The sequence below is a fragment of the Talpa europaea genome (genome assembly GCF_964194135.1).
Source record: "Talpa europaea genome assembly, chromosome: 4".
NCBI classification, from domain to species: Eukaryota; Metazoa; Chordata; class Mammalia; order Eulipotyphla; family Talpidae; genus Talpa; species Talpa europaea.
Window position 1 is genome coordinate 45,652,172 of NC_140070.1, and position 23,890 is coordinate 45,676,061.

The 23,890-nt window shown below is 43.7% G+C and overlaps 1 protein-coding gene across 1 annotated transcript in view; it reads left to right on the top strand.

Moving 5' to 3' along the window:
* LOC311170214 (inhibitor of carbonic anhydrase-like) overlaps positions 1-22,208 on the top strand; it is a gene marked incomplete at both ends in the record, with an annotated part of 39,530 nt that extends 17,322 nt beyond the window's left edge. The window contains 8 exons of the mRNA XM_084232603.1: positions 390-480; positions 1,606-1,662; positions 3,869-4,117; positions 6,994-7,135; positions 14,857-14,921; positions 15,598-15,782; positions 21,267-21,456; positions 22,174-22,208. Coding sequence (XP_084088729.1) covers positions 390-480; positions 1,606-1,662; positions 3,869-4,117; positions 6,994-7,135; positions 14,857-14,921; positions 15,598-15,782; positions 21,267-21,456; positions 22,174-22,208 — 1,014 coding nt within the window. The remainder of the gene's footprint in view (positions 1-389; positions 481-1,605; positions 1,663-3,868; positions 4,118-6,993; positions 7,136-14,856; positions 14,922-15,597; positions 15,783-21,266; positions 21,457-22,173) is intronic.
* Positions 22,209-23,890: the final 1,682 nt, after the last annotated feature.

The window sequence follows — 23,890 nt, forward strand, 5'->3', positions numbered from 1 at the left end:
ATTATACCAATTTCTAAATGTCTATATTTGGTTTATTTCCAAATGCTTTGCTGTTATAAATAATATAGATAGAAGATTTTTATTATATAGCTGTCAGTACTTCTGAGTATACAGCAGCCCCCTTATCCACATTTTTCTTTCTACTGTTTTAGTTACCTGCAGTCAATAACAGTTTTAAAAATATTATATACAGTAAGAGATTTTGAGAGAAAAACCACATTCATATAAATTTTATTATAGTATATATTGTTACAAATATGTTTATGTGGTGAAAGTTTGGGGAATCCATGAGTTTGGGGGACATGTGACATGAAACCAACGAAATGGAAACCTCTGAGAGTCACAGGGACAGGATACTCAGTTATGGTGCTGTTGATTTATATCTTCAGAAAGGAGAAGCTGATGCCATGACCTTGGACGGAGGCTATGTCTACATTGCGGGCAAGTGTGGCCTGGTGCCTGTCATGGCAGAAAACTACAGTAAGTGGAGGAAGCACCTCTTGGGATTATGGAAATAGAAAGATGAGGACATAATTTAGTTCACTGCTAAATTATGTTGTTGCCATGTAGAGAGCTAGCAGACAACATCCAACAGTCCCCTTCTCCAGAGTCCAGAACCAATTAAGATTATAGATGCAGGAGTTTGGGAGACTGAGATCAAAATAACACCTTTATTACCGAAATGGTGACATGATCAATAGCCTTGGTCACAAGGCTTGCCAAACTGTCCTTGAGTTAGAGTAGCCCACTAATTCAGGAGAATAAGGTCTTTGACTTAGCCCAGGTCAGAGAGCACAGGAAAACACATTTTTTATAACTGAGAAGCTTTAAACTACCCACCACCCGGACTCTCTTCATTAAAGAAAGAAGGAACTGGACCACGTGTGCCTTCGTCCTTTTATCCAATTTACTAGTCAATATTCCAAAATTAACTCCTGCCAGCTGTGCTGAAAGATTGAGAGATGGGGGCACATGGAAAAACAAAACCAGGGGAAAGAGGATTTCACCAATATCATTTGTTAACTTTGTCTGCTTTGTCTGCTCGGCAGTGAACAAGAAACCATATATTATTCTTCAAAACAAACAGCTCTGTGAATAGTAGTATTTCTATTTTACAGATGTAGAAATGAAGGCTTAGAAAAGTTGAATGATGTGTCCAAGATAGAATAAAGACAGCATCCAGGTCTTCTGACCTCATGGGCAGGTTTTTACCCTCTAACATAGCCCGAATATGATTGCTACTGGGGAAAGAATGCCAGGATGATTTGAATCACACAGCTAGTGCAATAGGATCTTGGTCACTATCTCCACTGTTCTCTCCCTGACTCCCCTTTTAAGGGCCTCTTATTTTTCTTTCTCAGCTTCAGCCTGAGTATAAGAGAGATTCTAGTCTGGAACCTAATGTTCAGATGACAAGGAGCAAGGGAAGAGGAGGTAACATGAAACTATAGATTCCAGCTCATTTAGGACCAACCACAAACTGCTTAGTTGGTGTTTCTACTTAATTTCTTTTTGGCGATTGAGAATGAAAAGCTCATGACATTGGATTGAGTAACATGAGAGTTTAATGCCATGTGTCTTGAATGTTATTATTTTTCTTTTTAGAGCATAAAGATGGCAATGAGCAGCTTGGGCCTCAGTGTGTGGATACAAACATAGGAGGTGAGCCAGAGCAGTAATGTTGGGTCTCAAAGGTAAAGGCATATTGTTGGGGAGAAGAAAAATAAACAAAATTGAAAAAAAAAGCCACATTTAATTTTTAAGCAGCAAATTTGTCCAGAAATTATAATAATAATTTAGAGTTGACAGAGGACTCCCGCTTGCACTGTCCCTGTTTACTCTTCTCAGCAGTCACCTAGTATGTGGTCATCATCACCCCAGGTTATGTAGTTGGAGAAACTGAGGCACAGGGACTGAGTGACTTGCCCATGCAATCAGGGAGTGACTGCCCAAGGGCTTGAGAAAAGATAGGGTGACTGGAAATCTGACCAACCACATTGTTCTCTGTCACATGCCGCCTGCCCTTCTCTGCCTGAAGGTCAAGGCCAGCATGAGGGCAGGAGTCCATTTCGAACATTTCTGGGGTCAAGTAGAAGCATTACGAGAGGAGATTCACAGATGTAGCTAATAAGGAGGAGGAAAATGAAATCAAACCTCTAGCTTTTCACAGGCTGTGTTTTAATAGCAAGGGAGTTGACTTCATCTTTAGAATAGGACACTAGGCAACAAGTTCTCCATCTGTGTCTCCACCTAGACAGAGAGGATGTGTAGCTTCCCTGAAGTACCAAAGCTTGGGCATTAGTTAGTCAGCAATTCTCTATCTAGCATTGTGCCTCCACCAGTTGCATCAGCATCACCTGAGAACTTGTCAGAATGAAAATTGTTAGGCCTCATCCTAGGTCTACTGAGTCAAAAACTCTGAGGGTCAGGCCCAGCATTCTTTGTTTTAAGAAGCCTTCTTGCTGATTCTGATGTGCATTAAGGTGTGAAAACTGATAGAGGATCCTGAAATGAAAACAGGTGTCCACTTGGGGTTGGAATTTCCTGTGAGTGGGAAAAGCTGCGGGAGGCAGGGCTTGAAACATTGAAAAAATACATCGTGACCTTTCTGACAAGCAATACAATGATTTCTACAGATAAATTGTTTCTAATATGGGCAGATGGGTCACAAGATAAACACCGCCCAGTAGGGGGATTATAAAATACAGTGGGACATAATTCAGAATCAACCCCAAAATAGAATGTGACCATTATTGCTATAGATACTTCTACTGAATCAAAAAGGTGTCCACAACTATCACTGAGGAAGAATAAAGCAACTCGCAGAGAAGATTGTTGTAAGGGCCGGACTGGGCACAGGTGCAGGTTTTCTGATCCCATGCAGACCGGGTAAAGGAGGAGTCAGAGTCCTCAGTGGTTTTGCAGGTCTTTTATTGGGGTTCACGAGGCATATGGCAGGCAGGGGTGCTAGGATTGGCAAGTCTTTACTCTATCTGGGCTCTCTGGCGTTCTCTGCTTCTGCGTCGGCTTCTCCTTCAGGTTCTGCTGCTGCTGGCTGGGGCTGCTGGCATCACCCCGTGACGCCGCCCTTAAAAGCACAGTCTTAGCTCAGCTGAATCCCATCTACCTATGCCCACACCCTATTCCAGGTGCCCGCCATCAGGCATGCATTCAGGACAAGGATCCATCATCTATCCTGATGGCGGAAGGGCAGAAAAGCCTGATATTTTCTTTACCCTACAGTCCACCCCCTCAGGCTTTTCTGCCCTTCCGCCATCAGGATAGATGATGGATCCTTGTCCTGAATGCATGCCTGATGGCGGCCACCTGGAGTAGGGTGTGGGCATAGGTAGATGGGATTCAGCTGAGCTAAGACTGTGCTTTTTAAGGGCGGCATCACGGGGGGACGCCAGCAGCACCAGTAGCAGCAGCCGCAGTAGCAGCAGTAGAAGCCGAAGCAGAAGCCGAGAAGCAGCAGAACGAACGCCAGAGAGTCCAGATAGAGTGAAGACTTGCTGGGGGCTGGGAGGCCTCCCAGCCCCCCAGCCAGCACCCCTGCCTGCCATATGCCTGGTGAACCCCAAATAAAAAAACTGCAAAACTACTGAGGACTCTGACTCCTCCTTTACCCGGTCTGCATGGGATCAGAAAACCTGCACTGTGTCCTGTCCTGCCCTTACAATTGTATAACCGGATTCCATTGAAATAAAAATGAAGTGTGCATATAAATATTACTAGTATACGCGTATAGATGTATTTGGAATGCAGTCGTCAGTCTGTTTGGCCCAGTACCTAATAGTGATAGTTATTGGGAGAATCTTCTGCCAGTAAGGTGAGGGGCCCAAGCTATTTCCCCCTCCCCTGGGAGAGTGGCAGGCAGGTGGTAGCCACAGCAGCTCTACAGTACATTTCTGGAGGATCCTGCAGGTATTGAAATTGCATGTTGCATCTCTGTTGCAAGGCTATTACTCCGTGGCAGTGGTGAAGAAGTCAGATGCTGGTCTCACCTGGAACTCTCTTCGAGGCAAGAAATCCTGCCACCCTGCCGTTGGCACTTCAGAAGGCTGGAACATCCCCATGGGTTTAATATATAACCAAACGGGGTCCTGTAAATTTGGTAAGTGCATTCTGGGAAGTGGTGTGACAGCCCCTTCCCTGCACCTGTGCCTATGAAGGGAAGGAATTCAATTCACTGAAAGGCAAAAAGTGGGTGACAGGGCCAGCGGCTGAAAGGTGCAGGCAGTCTTCACGTCCCTCTACATGGCCTCCCTGCTCTCCTTAGCCCCATCTTTCTAGCTTGAATGATTGCTTCAAAGGGCAACTCTCAGAGAAAGACCTCATTCTCAATGTTGTGCAACTGGCTCTGGAAACAAGCCTGGGATTGCAAAACAAGGGTGTGATATATGGTGCAGTGTGTATGTGTGTGTGTGTGTTGTATGTTGTTTCCCCATATAAGCCAAATAGGCTGCTTTCTTAATTGAAAACATAATACCAGTAAATATTTTTTCACTTTTGTCATCATCTCACTTAGATTTCCATATTAATCATTTTAGCGGCTCTCTTGTCAATACCTTAAAGACTCTTGCTCCCCTGTTTTCCCCAGCCATCGGCCAATCCTAGCCCCATTAACTGCTCTCTTTGCCTTCTGCACCTGAGCTGTACCTGAACATGCCTGGAGAATGTCACAGGGAAGAGCAGGACTCTCCACTGGAAATTCTCCAGCTCTGACTTCAGTGGGCCCCCAGCACTGTTAAGCACCCCCACTTTCCTCTGATCTACATCCCCACACTTTTCGATAATTATCCTAATATCCTAGTTGTCTACATACCTCCATCTCACACTGCCTTTCCACCCTTTCTCAGCAGATGATCTTGTCTGCACCTGCAAGAGACAATAGAAACCATCAGAAAGTTTCCTCTTCAACATCCCTTCATCAAAGCCTTGGGCCTCCAGAGCGCTGGTCTGCTCCATAGCCCCACAATCCCTCTACCCGCATATGAGTGCAGGTCCCCCCCTTTCTCCCCTTCTCAGTGCCTCATACCCTCAGTTACTCCTTCTCCCTCTGATATATCCAATTTGTTACAACTTGTGAAAGTACCCAGTGTCTTCCATCTTTACAAGCCCTCCCTCTCCCACATTCCCCTCCAGCTCCTGCCTTCTCTTTCTCCTCCCATTTATACCAGACTTAGAAGTGTGATCTCAAGCACTCACCTCCCACCCACCAGCCCTCGCTCTCCCTGCCCTCTGGTTTGGTCCCACAGTGAGGATTCTGGTCAAGGCTGTTGGTGACTTCCTCATTGTTCAATTGGAAGGACAGCTGTGGTCTGCTCCTCTATGACCTCTCAGCAGCATTTCTTCAAATCACCTTACAACACTATCTCTGAAAACACACTGGCTTGGTTTTGTTCATACCCCTCCAAAGTCTCCCCATTCCAACCTGGTTAATAAATGTTTGAGTTGCTTAAAGCAGCTCTAAACTCAATCCCCAAGCACTCACACCTATAGCCTAAATTACTGTCTAAACTAGTATTAAACACACAAAGCTAGGCTTTATTGTAAGCACTAGATAAATGTTTGCTGCTATCGTTATTTTTATGTCTCTGTGCTGATATTATGTCTCTGTGCTGATGACAATCAAGTTTTTTATCCCTAGCACAGATCATTCCTTGACCTCCAGATCTGTGTGTGTATATGTGCATATGTGTGTACACTTGTACATTTGAAACTGCCTATTTGACATTATCTAGTTGGATATTTCCAAAGCACACTAAGCTCAACCTGTTCAAAATGGAAGCATCATCTCTGCTAAGCCTGGTCCTGCTAGAGCTGCCTAGCTGTGGAAGTGCCCACAGTTCATTCATTCGCTCCAGCTGGAAATCAGACTGTGATCCTTCACACATCCATCCTCCATCAGTGGTATTAGTGTCCGGCCCCCACTCCCTCCTCTGTGTGTTAAGCTCATCCTAGCTTCCCCTTCACTGCAGTAGCCCGCTGCCTTCACCCCACATCTGCCCTGGTTCCATCTACCCTCCTGCCAGCATGATCTTTGTAAAGTACAGCTCTGACTGTGCTACCCACTACTGTCAAAATCCCTTCACAGGCTCCCCCATCTCTCCAAGGATAAAGAACAAAATCGACACAGAAGTGTAAAAGGTCCCAGGTGACCTGAACCCTGCCCCCTCTCCACTTACTCTTACTCTGGGTGCTCCAGCCTCCATTAAGTCATCTGAGTGTTTGCCCTCCACCCCAAATCCCCTACCCTAGGCTTTTACAAATGCTGCTTCTGGTCTTGAAAGCTCTTTTCCCTTGCCCTTCACGTGGGTAATTTCTTTTCCTTCTTCATCTCTCTGCTTGAGGTCTCTCCCTGACTCCCAGGTACACCAGATTCCTTTATTGCAGTCTCGTGGAATATATTCTTTTCCCCAGAGTGCGGGGAAAGGGGTTGAGGCAGAAAGGAGAATGACACAAGTTCCCTGGCGTGTTACTTGAGTTATGATTGTCACACCATGGGCTTAGGTTCCGGGAGGGTAGGGACTGTATGGTTTCCTTACAGGGGTGCTCAGGAGCCTGTGCACAAGGGGGTGGGCCTCTCAGACCCCTTCCCAAACTTGGAGTCATGCTTGCAGACCTTGGAAGGAAGGCAGCAGAGTTCGGGAGACATGTGGGACAGGGTGAGCCAGCAAGAACATGTGTGTTTGTTCACTCTCTAGAGTCTACTCTATTGCTGAATCAGTGTCTGCCATCCCACACCACTACCCTGTCCAGGACGAGGTGGGCATCTTTGAGTTCACATACCCTTCTCCCAACCTTGGCCAGCCTCCTTTACCTTGCTCTAGCTGCAATTTTTCTTTTTAATCCATTGGTCCTTTCTTCTAGTACTGTGGTACTAAATACCAGAATATGTCTTTATATCATTTAGGCAATTCTAGGGGAAAAGTTGAGACTTTCTTGCTAACACAGGCAGAAGAGCTGACCCCCTCTTGTTCTGCACAGATGAATTCTTCAGCGGAAGCTGTGCCCCTGGGTCTGATCCAAAGTCCAGACTCTGTGCTCTGTGCAGTGACAGCGGCGATCCAGGCCTCAGGTGTGTCCCCAACAGCCGGGAGAAATATTATGTCTCCAGTGGGGCACTCAGGTAAGCCCTGTCAGGCACTGCCTTGCTCTGTAGCACCAACCCAGTTATCCTTTAAACTTTTCCATCATCCCGGCAATGGGTATTGCATTGTGTGGGGCCAGAATTAGGGAATAGAATTACAAATTCCCAGTGTCCCGAGGCCTGCAGTTCAGTTCTTTTCTGGAGCATTTACTTGCAGCCCAGCTGACATCAGGCACCTGGGGGAGGCAAGAATTATGGTTCCACTTTTGCTTCTTTCTTTTTTAAAAAAAAAAAAAAAGATTTTATTTATTGGGCCTCCCTGGTGGTGCAATGGGTTAAGAAGCAACCTTTGAAGCTATTCGCAGCCACTGCAGCAGGAGTTCGATCCCCAGCCAGGGAGCTACCCATATGGCGCAGCAGACCTCTCCTGACTCTCCCACTGCTCCCCTCAGCAGTGTACTTTGGTCAATCTGCCTGATCTGTTCCCACTCTGTCTCTGGTGAGTCCTCTTACCCCCCACACCTCTGGCCTGTACCCCAGTTCTTGTATGTATTTATGAACTGGGGTACAGGCCAGAGGTGTGGGGAGTGAGAGGATACGCCAGAGACAGAGTGGGGAACAGAACAGGCAGATTGACTGAAATACACTGCTGCGGGGAGCAGTGGGGGAGACAGAAGAGGCCTGCTGCCCCATGTGGGTATCTCCCTGGTCGGGGATCAAACTTGTGCTGCAGAGGCTGCGGATAGCCTCATAGGTGTGTCTTAACCACTTGCACCACCAGGGAGGCCCACTTTTGCTTCTTTCTTCTGTGTGATTTGGACAAGTCACAGAACCTGTCAGAGTCCCAGTTTAAAATCAAAGCAGGGACACTGGACATATACCTGGTTGATGAGTACACTTAAAAAAATAGCTATTCCTGGGCTTCTCCATTCAAGAAATATTTCTTGAGCACCAAGAAATGTTGATCTAGACACAGGGTTCATGGCAGCAACAATACACACACACACACACACAGAGCCTGTATCTTTTTTCCTCATGGAGACAGAAGGACAATAAAGACCTCAATAAAGGACAATCACTTCCCAACTGTGATGAAAGTTATAGAGAAACCACGTGGGTGGGGGCGGGGGGTTACATGGCAGTGTACTCAGGTAAGGTACAATTTTGAAAAAGGTGTCAGGAGACGCCTCAGCAAGCAGAGGGGCCATGTGAACCAAAGTTTAAACAACAAGGGAGAATTGGACCTGAGAACATATGAAGGAGGGGGAATCCAGGAAGAAGAATTAGGATGAAGGCAGGGCAGGGATAAATCACACCATGTTTGAGGCCAAAGAAGGCCCAGGGTAGAACATGGAGCAAGGGTCAGATGTATGAGGAGGCTGGGACAGCAGACACTGGCCGTGTCCTGGTGCCCTGTTAGCCGGGCTAAGGAGGTTGACAGACTTAATTCCAACTTTGATGGGCAGCTTGGGATGCCTTGAGGCAGTAGGGCATGTCGTGTGAGTTCAGGATGTGTGCCTGTGTGTGGAGAATGTGTGAGGCTCTGGAAAGATCCTTTTTACTTGGAACACTGCCAGACTATGTCCTGCCCTCTCCAAAGTCTCTTTCATACATTACATATTTTCACAGATCTTAGTCCAACAAGACATGCTGAATGTTAAGCCTAAACTAAAATGGCTTAATTCTTCTTTACAATAGAAGGTACACTGGTATTAAGGTTGACAATCCCATTTTGCAACTATTAAAATAATGCCACAGAGGACCTGGAATTATCAGGTTCTGTCCTAAACCACAACTTCCCCTTTTTCTAATATGAAAATGAACACACAGAGAACAATCTTATCTTCAAACATCTCATTCTCCCCACCGCTTCTGTCTGCCTTTTCATACCCTCCAGTTTCCCAGCTCCAACAGCCTTTCATCCAAATCATGTTGGCTCTCCTGGCAAAAGGTAACCAGAATTCGCCTCATCACTCATTTCCACTTATACTACCTGGATTCAAACTATCATTATCTCTCCCCAGACTGTTGTAATAGTCCCTACCTGTTCTCCATGCTTCTGCACAGTAGCTACAGTGATTCTGTTCAAACATAACTCAGAACATCAGGTGTCTCTGCTCAAAGTCCTCCATTGATTTCCCATATCACTCAGGGTAAAAGTCAATGTCCTCCTATGACCTTTAGGGCCCTTCATACTTCCTCTCCTACAGTTTTTCCCATTGCTCTCTCTACCCAGTCGTCCTGGCATCCCAGCAGTTCCTGGAACACATCAGGCGCACTCCTGCCTCAGGGCTTTTGCACTTGCCCTCATTCATCTCATATCATTGTACACAGTTTCCTCATTTCCTTTAGGACTTCTCAGGAAAGTCTTTTCTTGCTACTCCAGCCATAATTCCACATTCGTACCCATTTCGTTACTGTGTTTTCTTTAGCATATCATACATTTTTTTAAAGATTTATTTATTTATGCATACAAGAACTGGGATACAGGCCAGAGGTACGGGGCCAGGGGGTGAGAGGATTCACCAGAGACAGAGTAGGGAACAGAACAGGCAGACTGACTGCAATACACTGCTGAGGGGAGCAGCAGGCAAGACAGGAGAGGTATGCCGCACCATGTGGGTCACCTCTCTGGCTGTCTGGGGATCAAACTCATGCTGCAGAGGCGGCAGATAGCTTCACAGTGTTGTGTTTAACCCCCTGCACCACCAGGGAGGCCCAGCATACCATACATTTTGATTACTTATCTTGTTTGTCTCATTTTTTCAAAAAAATGAATAAGGGCTCTTGTGTTGCACATGAGCCATCTTAAGCCAAGGGGGATGTCTTAACAGGTACTTTGAGAGCACCTTCCTTATAAGGGCTGAGACTTGGGCCTCAGGAACTAGTCAAGATATTTTAAGGTGGATAAACTTTATTACATCCAGTTAAATTAGAATTCCAGATAAACGAATGAATGTTTAGTGTAGGAGGATATATATGTTTCTTCTGTCTCTGCCTTTCTGACTCTCTCTTTTGTATCTGCAGATCTGCCTCATTTTACTCTTTTTTACAAGGTGATTTTTCTCTATTTTTCAGTTTCCATAGAGGAAATTGTGGCCACTGGTAGAGCATTGTTACAGCACCTCAGTTATAAAGGAGTCGTAAACACAGACCATAATGTATTAGTCCCAATTCCTAGGAAATGAGACTGTCAGCCTGGCTCAGTGAAAATTTCAGGCTCATACAATTCACACAGTGAAATTGTAAAGTTTCTTTCAGCTGCCTCTACTGTGACCAGGTGGACTGAGAGCAATGGTGGAAGTGGAGCCATCAGTTCTCAACATAGTGTCCATGCTTGGGAGATCAAGACAGAGTCGTGAATTTTTAAATAAAATTGTAGAATGAGAATTTTGTTTTCCTAGGTGTAAAAACCACATTACAATGCTAAGGAATACTGTGATTAATACAGGTGGATACATGGACATATTATAGTAAAGGTGACATTTCACTGGAGAAAGGATAAACCTGAGACATCAAGTGAAATGAATACAAAAAACTAGCCCCTGGCTCTGGCGACACTGGAGGGGGCAGATTGAATAGTTAGTCCCATAAGCTGACTGCAGGGTCAGGGAGGGTGGTATGCAGTGGTGCTAATGGTAAGTGTATGATTACTTTTTTTTTAATTTATTCTTATGCATACAAGAAATGGGATATAGGTCAGAGATGCGGAGGGTAAGAGGATTCACCAGAGACAGAGTGGAGAATAGAACAGGCAGACTGACTAATATACACTGCTGAAGAGTAGGGGAGACAGGAGAGGTCTGCTGTGCCATATGGGTAGTTCTTTGGCTGGCTGGGGATCGAACTCTTGCTGCAGAGGCTGTGGATAGCTTAACCCCTAGAACCACCACATGTATGATTACTTTTAAGGGTTTGGATGAATGAGATGGAGAAATCTTTATCGAGGCCAATGTAAGTAAGGTCAGGGCAGGGCAGGGCTTATTGTGTGTGTGTGGGTTTTTTTTTAGATTTATTTATTTATGCATATAAGAGCTGGGGTACAGGCCAGAGATGTGGGTGTGGGGTGAGGATTCACCAGAGACAGAGTGGGGAACAAAATAGGCAGACTGACCAAAGTACACTGCTGAGGGCAGCAGCAGGCGAGTCAGGAGAGGTCTGCTCGCCACGTGGGTTGCTCCCTGGCTGGCTGGGGATCAGACTCATGCTGCAGAGGTTGCGGATAACATCATAGGTTGCTTCTTAACCCCTTGTGCCACCAAGGAGGCCCAGGGCTTATTGTATTTTTAAAAAAGAAAAGACCTATAAATGCTGATGAAAAGAAACAAACAAACAAACAGGGAAAGCATCCAGTTATTTAAGAGAAATAGTGAAAAGTGCCTGAATGTAGGCAGGGAGGGATGCAGAGTCCTTGGGAAGAATCCTTTTGTGGGAGGGAGACGCCCCTCTTTATTTGTACTTTGAGGGCAGGAGAACAACGGAGACTTGGGCGGCAGATCTGGTAGAAGGAAGCTGAGAGGAAGACCATGTAATGGTTTCTATATTTTCTCTGGGAAGCAGGAGCACAAGTTAGAGTGTGTGAGTGTTGGGGGGGTTTGTGGACAGACAGGCTTGCAAAAAGTGGGAAAACATTATTTAAAATTTTTAAATTTTATTTTAATTTTTCGGCAGAAAAGCAAGAAGGTTTTGTTTTTTTTTAAACCAGATAAGAAGAACAGGAAATGTTTTCTGAATAGAGGGGTCCTGAGTGGGGTAGCCTAAAAATTTTTACTTTTTATTGAGGTAACATTGGTTTACAACCCTGTGTATGATGTAAGGAAATTGACTGGCACCTCCTCAGATGTATGTTACCACACCACACGCACCCTCAAAGCACCCACAGTTGTCAACCATAGTTGGATGACTACCCCCTTTGGTGGTCGTCTCCCATAGGGCCCCTATCCCCTTTGATCCCCCCCACACCCAGTAGCCTCAATTCTGCAGTCAGGTTTCTAGTGTTGTTTTTAGTTTAGTTTTGTTCCTTTGTTTTGTTTCTTTATATTCTATGAAACTACCCAGTTTTTGTCTTTCTCCTGACTTACTTCACTTGGCATTATCCACTCCAGTTCCATCCATGTTGTCACAAATGGCAAGAGTTCATCTTTTCAGATAGCTGGGTAGTATTCTCCTGCATATATATATATATATATATATATATATATATATATATACACACACACCACATTTTCTACATCCACTGCTCTGGCCTTGAGCTCTTAGGTTGTTTCCATGGCTTGGCTACTGTAAATAGTGCTACAATAAACATAGGAGTGCATCTACACCTTCAAGTTAGTGTTTTGCATTCTTTTTTTAAAAAGATTTATTTATCTATACAAGAACTGGGGTACAGGTCAGAGACGTGGGAGGGTGAGAGGGTTCCCCAGAGACAGAGCAGGGAACGGAACAGGCAGACGACCAAAAACACTGCTGAGGGGAGCAGCGGGCGCAACAGGAGAGGTCTGCAGCACCGTGTTTTGCATTCTTGAGGTAGATACTTAGGAGTGAAATTGTTGGATCATATGGTAGATCCATTTTTAATATTTTGAGGAACCTCTATACTTTTTTCCATAGAGACTGAACAGCTGACATTCCCACCACCAGTATACAAGTGTTTCTTGGAAAAACATTTTGAAACTGTGACCAAAAAGGAAGTGTCTCACCCAGGTTCCTGGCAGTGCCAGTGTCGCCGCAGCCTGCTATTTCACCTGAGAGTCAAAAAGCTCTGGTCCTGGTCAAATATCCAGGGGCACCTAGACAAATTGGTGTCCTATTCCCCAAAATAAACTCAAACCCTCAAGACTAAGATTAGAATGAGGAGCTCAACATGCTGATTAAAGAAGAGATTTATTGAAAAGCAACAAAAACAAGAGACAGAGCCCCAGAGAGATCTGAAACAAAAAACTTCTCTGAAGGGCCAGGACTAGAGGTCTGTATAGGTTTTAGGGCTGGGAAAAGAGGACAAAGGAATTAAGCTTTATTGGCTGAGAAAGCAAGGAGAAAGGACTTGGCTAAACTCCATTTGTCCATCTGAGTGTGGGTCATTTCTGGTTGCCAGTTGTGAGACCAATCAGGTAGCTACAGCTTGGTGGTCGTGCAGGGCCCACGACATCTTATGGGTGAATAGCTCTTGGAGGCTGTGTCCCTGCAGCTCCAGTTTGAATGGTTTCGTTCTCAAGGTCTGTGCAGAGTTGGCTCAGGAATGCACAGGCTGAGGGGAAAATGACAAAAATAAATAAATAAATAACCACTATGAACCAAGGAAATGTATGGTAGCTGGTGTCTGGGCCTAGAGTCATCTGATTTGTTTAACCTCTTGATTACCAGCCCAATGAAAACAATGGGAACAGCAAAGTTCTGTCCTTGAGTCTTTCCTGTTTTGTCCTGAGACCCTTCCTGTGTCAAAGTCATGGCTCCATGGGGCGGGGAAATGGCCTTCTCAGTGGTGGTTCTATACCTGAGCACAAATCAGAATCTCCTGAAGGGCATGATAAAATACAGATCATTCGGCTTCAACTCCAGAAGTTTCTAATCCAATAGATTTGGGATGAGACCCCAGAATGCATCTTTGCAAAATTCCCAACTGATGCTTTTGCTGCTGGTCCTGACTCAAATATTGAGAACCTCTGGTCCAGGGTAGAGAAAGTGCTCAGTTTGAGGTTAATGATAATAAGGTCTCTGGGCTACCTCATGGCAGAAGTACAGACATACCTGGAGCAGATGGTCATGCTCATTCAGGTCTAGAATATGCAGGTGGAGGTGTAAAGAAAGAAATAGGGCAAGGTTGCTTAGAAAACCTGGGTGGGAATAATTGATACTAGATAGGTGTAGAAGTGCCTAGAAAGAGGGAAAAAAAGCTGGAGAGGTGCTCCTGGAAGTTAATAATTAAAATCAATTTCCAACTGACTGAAATAATACTGATTTTTCATGTGCTTAGCATTCCTCATAAAAAATGTACCTTAAGCACAAAGAAATATATTTAGGGGATTAGCATAAATAAATGTCAGTAATACACACTGACTTCTTAAGACTGAGTAGACCTGTGGGTGTGATTTGACTCCTTCAGAATCATGGATTCTGGATTGCATGGATTGCATCTGATGGATTGCATCTGATGTAAGTGTTGATCCAACCAGAATCATACTTGAACGTCCTTGTTAAAGGAGAGCATAAGAATGTCCTGCAGAGAAACTAATCAGTATTTAATATAACGAATAAACCATGGTTGTCTACGATAGAAATGAAATAAGACGATTTTTTTTAAGATTTATTTATTTTTGTATACAAGAGCTGGGGTGTAGGCCAGATGTGTGGGGGTTGGGGGGGGGGAAGGATTCACCAGAGACAGAGTGAGAGTAGAACAGGGGGATCTACTGAAATACACTGCTAAGGGGAGCAGCAGGAGAGACAGGAGGTCTGCTGCGCCATGTGGGTTTCAGTATCGAACTTGTGCTGCAGTGGATGCGGCAGTGGATGCGGATAGCTTCGTAGTGCTGAGACTTAACTCCTTATGCTACCAAGGAGGCCCCTAGTATCTTTATTGAGTACATTTCCTTCTAATCTTGGGGCCAGCTGGGCCTTAGCAGTTGTGTGGGGGGAACTGACCAACTTTAGATGAACTGAATGGTGTCGGGGGAGGGGTGTGAGCATCTCATGTTCCTTCTCTGTGTCTTTGCCTCCTGCTCGTGTGCATCCTCCTTCCTTATTTAAGCCTCTCTGTGCAGGTGTCTGGTTGAGAAGGGAGACGTGGCCTTCGTGAAGCACTCAGCGGTCCTGCAGAACACCAATGGTATGTGCCTGTGCTTTGCTTCTGCCCTCAGAAAAAGCTGTTTTCACCTGAAATCATTCCTCTGCTGAGCAAGCAGGGAAGTCTATTAACCCTATCAGACTCCAATGACTTATTTGACAAGGTTGGTTATCACATTGGCCTTGAACACAACAGAGGAACACACAGAGGTGGCAGTCGGAATGAGCACTCTGGCTCGCTTGATGCTTAGGCATTATTTATATATTCTGGGGACAAGTTTTGTCAGCTACATGTATTGCAAATACCTTGTCCTTCTCTGAAAAGCCTTGCCATTTTGCTTTCTTAATGATGTATCTTTTTTTTTTTTTTTTTTTTGTGGGACCCTCGCTGGTGGCCGGGGATCGAACCGGCGCTGCAGAGGCTGTGGGCAGTCTCGCAGCCCAGCGCTCAACCGCTGCGCCACCAGGGGAGGCCCTTAATGATGTATCTTGATGAACAGACATTCTTATTTCTACTAAAGTTCAATTTATTAATGTTTTCCTTTCAGTTTAAGTTCTTTTTCAGGCCTGTTTGAGAATTCTTTATCTTTTACAGGACCAAAAAAATACTAACTAGAATGGTTATGAATTTATGATTATGAATATTTCTCTTCTGGGTTTTTTTTTTTTTTTTTTTTTACAAGCTATACTATCTTGTTTCTCTGTGTTTCTCTCCCTAGGAAGGAACTCTGAACCTTGGGCTAAGGATCTGAAGCAGGAAGACTTTGAGCTGCTGTGCCTCGATGGCACCAGGAAACCTGTGACTGAGGCTCAGAGCTGCCACCTGGCCGTGGTCCCAAACCATGCGGTGGTATCAAGGAAAGCTAAGGCAGAATTTGTTCGCAGAATGCTCTTCAACCAGCAGGTATGGCCATCAGGGACTCCTGTCCATCCCGCCCACCAAATGAGTGTGTAGCTCCCTTATGGAGCTGCACAGACACTTCCCAGCTGCATCCAGGCCCCTCATGGACCCACCTTGCACTCTCCTTCCTTGGCTGTGGACCTTGATTCCCACAGCTGCACCTCCAGGGAAAGCGGAAAGCTGGTGGCTGTGTTCACTTCTCGCTGGGGCTGACTAGTAGAACTGGGGTGTAAGCCCGAGGTGTGGGGTGAGAGGACTCACCAGAAACATACTGGGGAGCAGAACAGGCCCTGAGAGAGATTCAATCTCAGTGATCTACTGAGATGCACTGCTGAGGGGAGCAGCGGATGAGACAGGAGAGATCTGCTGTGCCATGTGGGGCAGCTCCCTGACTGGGGATCAAACCCAAGCCACAGTGGCTGGCGATGGCCTGATAGCACTGAGACCCTAACCCCTGCACCACCAGGGAGGCCCTGGCAGTGCTTCTAAGTGAACTGGCAAACCCTGACATATGGCCATCTGAAGTGTCTCCTGTGACTCACTGATCTCTGGGCAGAGTTATGGTACTCTTTGGGCGTGTTCCGTCACAGAAAGAAGGGGGAAGGCTCAGTGCTCTTCACACAAGGCTGAGCTGGATGTGAGAAAAGCAGTACTTGGGGTGGATGCCGGTGCACTACTGAACCAGGGGCGGCTAAGCATGAAAGTTAAAGAGCCTATATTCAGGCAACATATGACCCCTACAGGTAGCCCACAAAGGCTGACCTTATAAAGTAGTGGGCTGCCTAAGTCATGGGATCTTAAGGAAAACCCAAAGCCTCCTCTGCTTTTTGCACTAGCATGCCCTATGCTTGGAGGCACCCCAAACAAGTAGTGCACGCCTTAGCATTTACTGCCCTCACAGGGAGAGCTGGCAAAACAAGAGGTTCTTGGTTATGAAGTGAGCTGGCAAAACAAGAGGCTCTTGGTTATGAAGTGAGCTGCCCCTGTGGTAACAAGGGAAGTGGATAAAGATAGAGCACGGAAGAGAATGAAGAGATAGAGGTGGCCAGGTGATTGGGGTAGATTCAGAAGAGGCAAGGTAGCAAGGGCCCCGGGCAGCAGGTAGACATGCAAATATGACCCAGAAAGTTGAAAACATTCAGCAATGACTAATGGATTGGTGATATAGTGGCAAATTTGAACTCTTTCTCAAGTTTGAGCTTTAGCTCAAGAATGAGCTCAAAGAATATGAAGGCTTTCTATTTAGCAATTGTTTTATGTACAGCATCTTGTTATTTAGTATTGTTATTTCTATTTACAATGAATAAACTGAGATTCGCTGACCTTAGTAAAGAACTTTCCTGAAGTCACATAACAAGGAGAAGTTGGATTCAGGATTTGAACCCAGAGGCCATACTTTTTAAAATTTTTATTTCTATATATGTATTTTTACATCATTATTCATTTTTGTACAGTTTGCGTTCTCCTTTCAGGTGTAGTCCCCATAAAATTCCTACCACCAAGTCACCTGTGAACTATCACCACAGTCTCTTGTGCTCTTCCTACCCCTGTTTTAGTCCCTCCCCCTTCCCCGCCCCTGCTGAATGCTAGTATTGTCTTTTTTTTTCTCCCTGATCCCTTGTTTGGTTCCTTTATATTCCTCCTATAAGTGAAACCATCCAATATTTTTCTTTTTCCTTCTGACTTATTCCTTTATAAAAAAAATTTTATATATATTTTACTTCATTCTTCCTTATTGTACATGTATGCTTTCTCCTCTCAGGTGTAGTCCCTGTAGAGTTTTCACCACCATTTCACTCTTGTACCATCACCATAGTCTCTTGTGCTTTTCCCTCCCTTGTTTTTTTTTTTGTTTGTTTGTTTGTTTGGTTTTTTTAAGATTTTGTTGTTGTTGTTTTTAAGATTTATTTTATCTACACAAGGACCGGGGTACAGGCCAGATGCACGAGAGGGTGAGAGGATTCACCCGAGACAGAGCAGGGAACAGAACAGGCAGATGGACCGAAATACACTGCTGAGTGGAGCAGTGGGCAAGACAGGAGAGGTCTGCTGGGTCATTTGAGTATCTCCAGCCGGCCAGGATCGAACTTTTGCTGCTGAGGCTATGTACAGCTTCACAGTGTTACGGAGCAGCCCCAATATAAAACAGGTTGCCTGGCTGTGGGTCCTCACCTGTGCGCTTAAAAGGGACTTATTAATACTCCCCTGCAGGCACACACAAAAGGTTAATAAAAGGTTTATTTACAAGGGAAGGGGAAATGAGGAAATGTACAAATCAGGGAGAAAATAGGGAAATAAAGTCTTTAATGCGTCCTACCCGATTGCCGACCTGGAAACCCAAAGGCACTCTGAGAGCTGGCCCAGCGCTGCAAGCTGGCGAGAGCCAAAAAGGGAACCACACCTCCCCCCCACCCCAAAGCCCACGTGTCTGGTTTTATACCAAATCTGGCTGCTTAACCCCACCCTCAGGTTCCAGCAACCTTCCCTGTGGTGGTGATGGGATTTGTCTTTCCCAATGTCCTGACGGCTTTGGTCTGGAGTGGGGGTGGAGTCCACAAAGCCTATATGGGATTAGCTTTAGGACATCCTTTTCCCCCTAACAACAGCACCTCACCCAAACCTCTGTGCCACCCAGGAGTCCCCTGCCTCCCCTGTTTTGATCCCTCTCCCTCACCCTCCCCTGCAAAATGTCTCTGATTTATAGTTGGCTGTTAATTTTGTTTTTTAATTTATTATTTTTTTTCCTGATCCCTTATTTGTTTTCCCTCCATTCTCTTATAAGTGAAACTATCCAATATATTTCCTTTTCTTTCTGGCTTATTTCACTGAGCATTATTCCTTCCAGCTCCATCCATGTTGCTGAGAATGGTAAGAGTTTATCTTTTTTGAGTAAGGAGAATATTCCATTGTGTATATGGACCACATCTTCTTGATACAGTCATCTGTTTTTGGGCATTTGGGTTGTTTCCATATCTTACTTATTGCAAATAGTGCTGCAATAAACATAGGGGTGCGGGTATCCTTTTGAATTAATGTTTTTGTGTCCTTTGGGTAGCTCCCTAGGAGTGGAATTGCTGGGTTATATGGAAACTTCATTTTTAGTAGCTTGAGAAACCTCCAGACAGCTTTCCATAGTGGTTGGACTGTTATAGGACATGGAGAGGGGCAGCCCAAACCCCGCAAACCTGCCTATTCTAAATGGGTTCTGCCATCCGCCGCATCAACACAAAACATAGGAGACTTTAATGGGAAGGAACTTTAATAAAACTAGGAAACAATACAGGTAAGGCAAAGAGTCTAGTTTCTAAATGAAGCATCCAGAGTTACCCATCCCCTCGTGGGTAAAACTCCATCCAAATGGGATTGGCCCAGAGCAAGGCCCCAAAGCCTGCCACAAGTCTAAGGCATCTTCCAGTGGGGACCCACAGAAAAGGGTCACAAACAACCAGACAAGCCCGGAAGGAAAAGAGCAAAATCAACATCAAAATAAAAGCTGCCATTGTCACCTCCCCCACATCTGTGTCACCTAGTCCACGACCAAAAGACAAGCGCAGTTTCTTCACGTGTCTCTAGGCTCCATGTGCCTCCTCCAGGTCTCCTGGCTCCATCCTGCTTCCTTCCTCAGTCTCTTCTGCAGCTTCTCCTCTTCCTGCTCAGCTCCACCCTCCCTTGGGTGGGGCAGGGAACCTCCCCCTTTCCTGGGGACCACCCTGTTGCAGGACCAGTGTGCTTTCCCACCAGCAGTGAAGAAAGTTTCCTTTTTCTCCACATCCTCGCCAACACTTGTTGTTTCCTGTTTTTTTAATATGTGCCATTCTCACTGGTGTAAGGTGGTATTTCATTGTGGTATTGATTTGCATTTCCCTGATTACAAGTGATGTTGAACATTTTTTTCATATAGCTGTTGGCCATTTGCATGTCCTCTTTGGAGAAGTATCTTTTTAGCTCCTCTGCCTATTTTTTGACTGGATTGTTTTTGTTGAGTAGAGTCAGCTCTTTGTAAATTTTTGTGATTGGTCCCTTATCAATAGTATTGTGTGCAAAATTTTTCTCCCAATCAGTCTGGTCTCTCTTTGTTTTGGTTAATGTCTCTTTTGATGTGTAGAAGTGTTTTAGTTTGATAGTAGTCCCAGCTGTTCATCTTTTCCTTTCCTTTCTTTGCTTTGGGGGATGTGTCTTTAAAGATGTTACTGAGTTGTATGTCATGTTGTTGCAGAAATAAATTCTAGCCTTTTACCCGGGCAAAGGAAGAACAAGTGGTACTTCAGGAATGGTGAGGTCAGGAGAAGCTTTATTAGTCATGCATGAGGTCTCAGACATGGGTAGCACTGTAAGGTATAAGCACTGGTCTAGAGACAAAGGGTTTCTTTTATATATAACCACTTTACATTGATTACATTGGTCAGTGAGCACAAAAGTTCTTGACAAAAGGGGGGAAAATGCAGATATTCAAGGATGGCTTGGGAGATCAATCAGCCTGGCTGGTTGGAGATCAATAAGCCTGGCTGGTGGTCCAACTATGTTAGAATGTCACCTCCTTTAGATATGCTTATTAAGGAAACAAACTTGTTATTTACACTTACTTTGCATTATTTACCACACAAGACCTGTGACTCTTTCTTTAGCAGAAAACAGAAAAGATTTTATTTGCTTAGCAGTTCCCTTTCAATGTAATGGTTTGCCTATATTTTCTTCTATATATTTTATGATTTCAGTTCTTGTATCCAATTCTTTTATCCATTTTGAGTTGGGTTTTGTGCGTGGTGTGAGGTAGTAGTCTAGCTTCATTCTTTTGCATGTAGCAGTCCAGTTCTCCCAGCACCATTTATTAAAAGATGGTCCTCCTTTTGACTTATTTCACTGAGCATAATTCCCTCTGGTTCCATCCATGTTGCTGCAAATGGCATGTGTTTCTTTTCTTTTTTTTTTTTTAAGATTTATTTATTTATGCATACAAGAGCTGGGGTACAGGCCAGAGATGCGGGGGATGAAAAGATCCACCAGAGACAGAGTGGGGAACAGAACAGGCAGATTGACCACTGCTGAGGGGAGCAGTGGGTGAGTCAGGAGAGGTCTGCTGCGCCATGTGAGTTACTCCCTGGCTGGCGGGGATCGAACTGGTGCTGCAGAGGCTACAGATTGCTTCATAGTGTGGTGCTTAATTCCTTGTGCCACAAGGGAGGCCCTGTGTTTCTTCTTTGCTGAATAGTACACCACATTTCCTCGACCCAGTCATCTGTTTTTTGGCATTTAGGTTATTTCCATATCTTAGCTATTGTAAATAGCGCAGCCATAAACATAGGAGAGCAGGTTTCCTTTCAAATTAATGTTTTTGATCTTTTGCTACAGTGTGTCATGAACTGTTGCTGTATCCTAGGTTACCCTGGGGCTGGAGCTGAGTAGCCCAGGAGACTGAGGCTCCTGAGGTAGAATACACACCCTTACGCTGCCTGGTACTGCTGGTCACTTATTGTCTGTCTGATTCAGGAGCTCTTTGGAAGGAATGGATTTCAATACCAGATGTTCCAGCTGTTCAGATCTTCAGAGGTGAAGGACCTCCTCTTCAGTGATGAGACAGAATGCTTGGCCAACCTTCAGGACAAAATGACCTATCAAAAATACCTAGGACCCAAGTATCTTATGGCTATTGCTAATGTGAGACCATGCTTAACTTCGGGTGAGTAGAATAAAATACCAAGAGCAGTAACTTGGGGATCAAGGTAAACAATTTTGTTTTAAGGACCTTCTTGTCCACGCCCTGGGCTAATGCTGATGGGAATACAAAGATTCTGATCCTGCAGGAGGTTTCAGATTCACCAGTTAGGTGACTCAATTAGATAACACTAAAACAGGTCTAATTGTTTGAAGGAGATAGAGTACAATAGATCTTGAGATCATTTGGAAATTGAACTTGTTTACAGGTGTATTTCCATTTTTTGAATAAAATGACCATGTATTTAAGCACATAAATGCAGGGAGTATAAACTGTTCATAGACCAATTTTCAAAGATTTTAAGTAAAATAGATATAGTTAGCACTATTTTAGGCCCTTTCTAGCTCTATCTGTCTGTCTATCTATCTATGTATCTATAATCTATCTGGATGACAAAAAAGAAATACATTAGAAGGATAAAAGGGTTAGATACGTTAGGGTTGGATAGTCATATTATTGGGAGTGTGCCTGAATTTTTCTTGAATTATGTCGTGCACTGGAAATGATGACAGTAGGAGGAAAAGAATATGTAGGTATTTAGATAGCACTGACATCAGTTAGGGGAGAGTACTTTAAAAAAATATTTATTAGCTACCATTTACTTTTAGAAAATAGGAATAGAATTGTGTTTAGTAAGCACAGGCAGTACCTAATGTCTTTCTCGTATGTTATTCTTCACAGAACTTCTGGACGCCTGCACATTCCATGGAAATTAAAAACCCATCAAAGTAAGCAGCTGCAGAGAGGCTCAGAGCCTGCCAATACAAAGGACCACATCTCCCCTTGTCTGCATATATAATTTTTATAATTATGTGCTATAACTGCTGAAAAAATTGAAATGAGTAAAAATGATTGTGTCTTCTCAAAAAACATATTTTTAATTATCCTTACTTTGGGGAAGGGGAAAAAAGGATTTCTTTATTTTTTTATTTTTATTTCTAAAATTGTGCTACGGAATTTAATATCCACTAAATTATACCTTTTTAGAAAGAATCCCACAGAACTAAGTTAATTACCTTCCTATTTTTTTATTATTTTACCCGAGAGACAAGTTACCTAAATAAAATGTAAGCTATGCAATTGTCTGAAGGGAGCCTGAGTTTGATTAAAAATGTGCAAAAAAATTCAGTATCAAGAACTTACATAATAAAAGCAAAGAATAAAAAATTACTTTGTGTTTTTAATACACATTTAAAATTTATAATAACTGGAAAATATTAACAGTACTGCAAAAATAATATTTTGGTCTTAGCAAAATCAATACTGGATGGTTAGCAATTGCAGTTGTAAACATATATTTAAAGGTTGAGAATACAATGCACCAAGGAGATTAATATGAATACTATAAGCAGGATAATTCCTAGTGTCTGGAGTGCAAAAATTTGGAGTCAAGGTCTTCAAGACCCAAACCAACCAAAATGTAATAAATCAAGGAAAGGAAAAAACCTTTCATAATCTTTTATTAAAAGCAAACAAACAATACAAGAAAACTTTGTCCTTGTATCAGAGAGAAAACCAAATTCCAATTTTGTAACTGTGTATTTTTGATATTAAAATTCATTTCAGTTTTAGCCAATTTGGCCACCCATAAAATTTGTTTTTGTTTTATGTCATTTTTATTGAAGTACCATTGTTTTACATCTTTGCTAGTATTTTTTAAAAAGATTTATTTATTTATGCACACAAGAGCTGGGGTGGGGAATGAGAGGATTCACCAGAGACAGTGTGGGGAGCAGAACAGGCAAATCTACTGAAATACACTGCTGAGGGGAGCCGTGGGCAAGACAGGAGAAGTCTGCTGCGCCATGTAGGTTAGTTTCCTGGCAGTGGATCGAAATGAACCAGATAGCCTTATCCAAAGGGGCCCAAAAAGTTCCAAACAAAATATATAATGCCAGATGAACATACTTTAAGACATATATAATTGAACTGTTGAAAGTCAATATCAAGAGACTATTGTTTTTAATGTGAAAAATTAGCTTAATATTTTTCATCATTCTCTTCTTTCTGTCATTCTTTTTCTTAAGTGCTTCCTTTTTATCAAATATACAGCCTTTGGTTTTATTTATTTTAAATATGCATATAACAATTTATCTTAAAAATTAATTTTTATTATATTTTTGTTGTGGTAATGTTGATTTACAACACTGGATATGATTCGGAGGTATGGATTCACACCTCTTCACATATATGTTACTACATCATGCCCACCACCAAAGCACATATAATCATCAATCATAATTCATTATTTCCCCTCACCCCTTGTCACCTCCCTTCTCCTCTGATAGCTTCAATTCTAAAGTCAGATTTCTAGGGTTTGTTTTGCTTAGTTTTGTTGCTTACTTTGTTTTATTTTTCCATATTCCACATATGAATGAAATCATCTGGTATTTTTTTC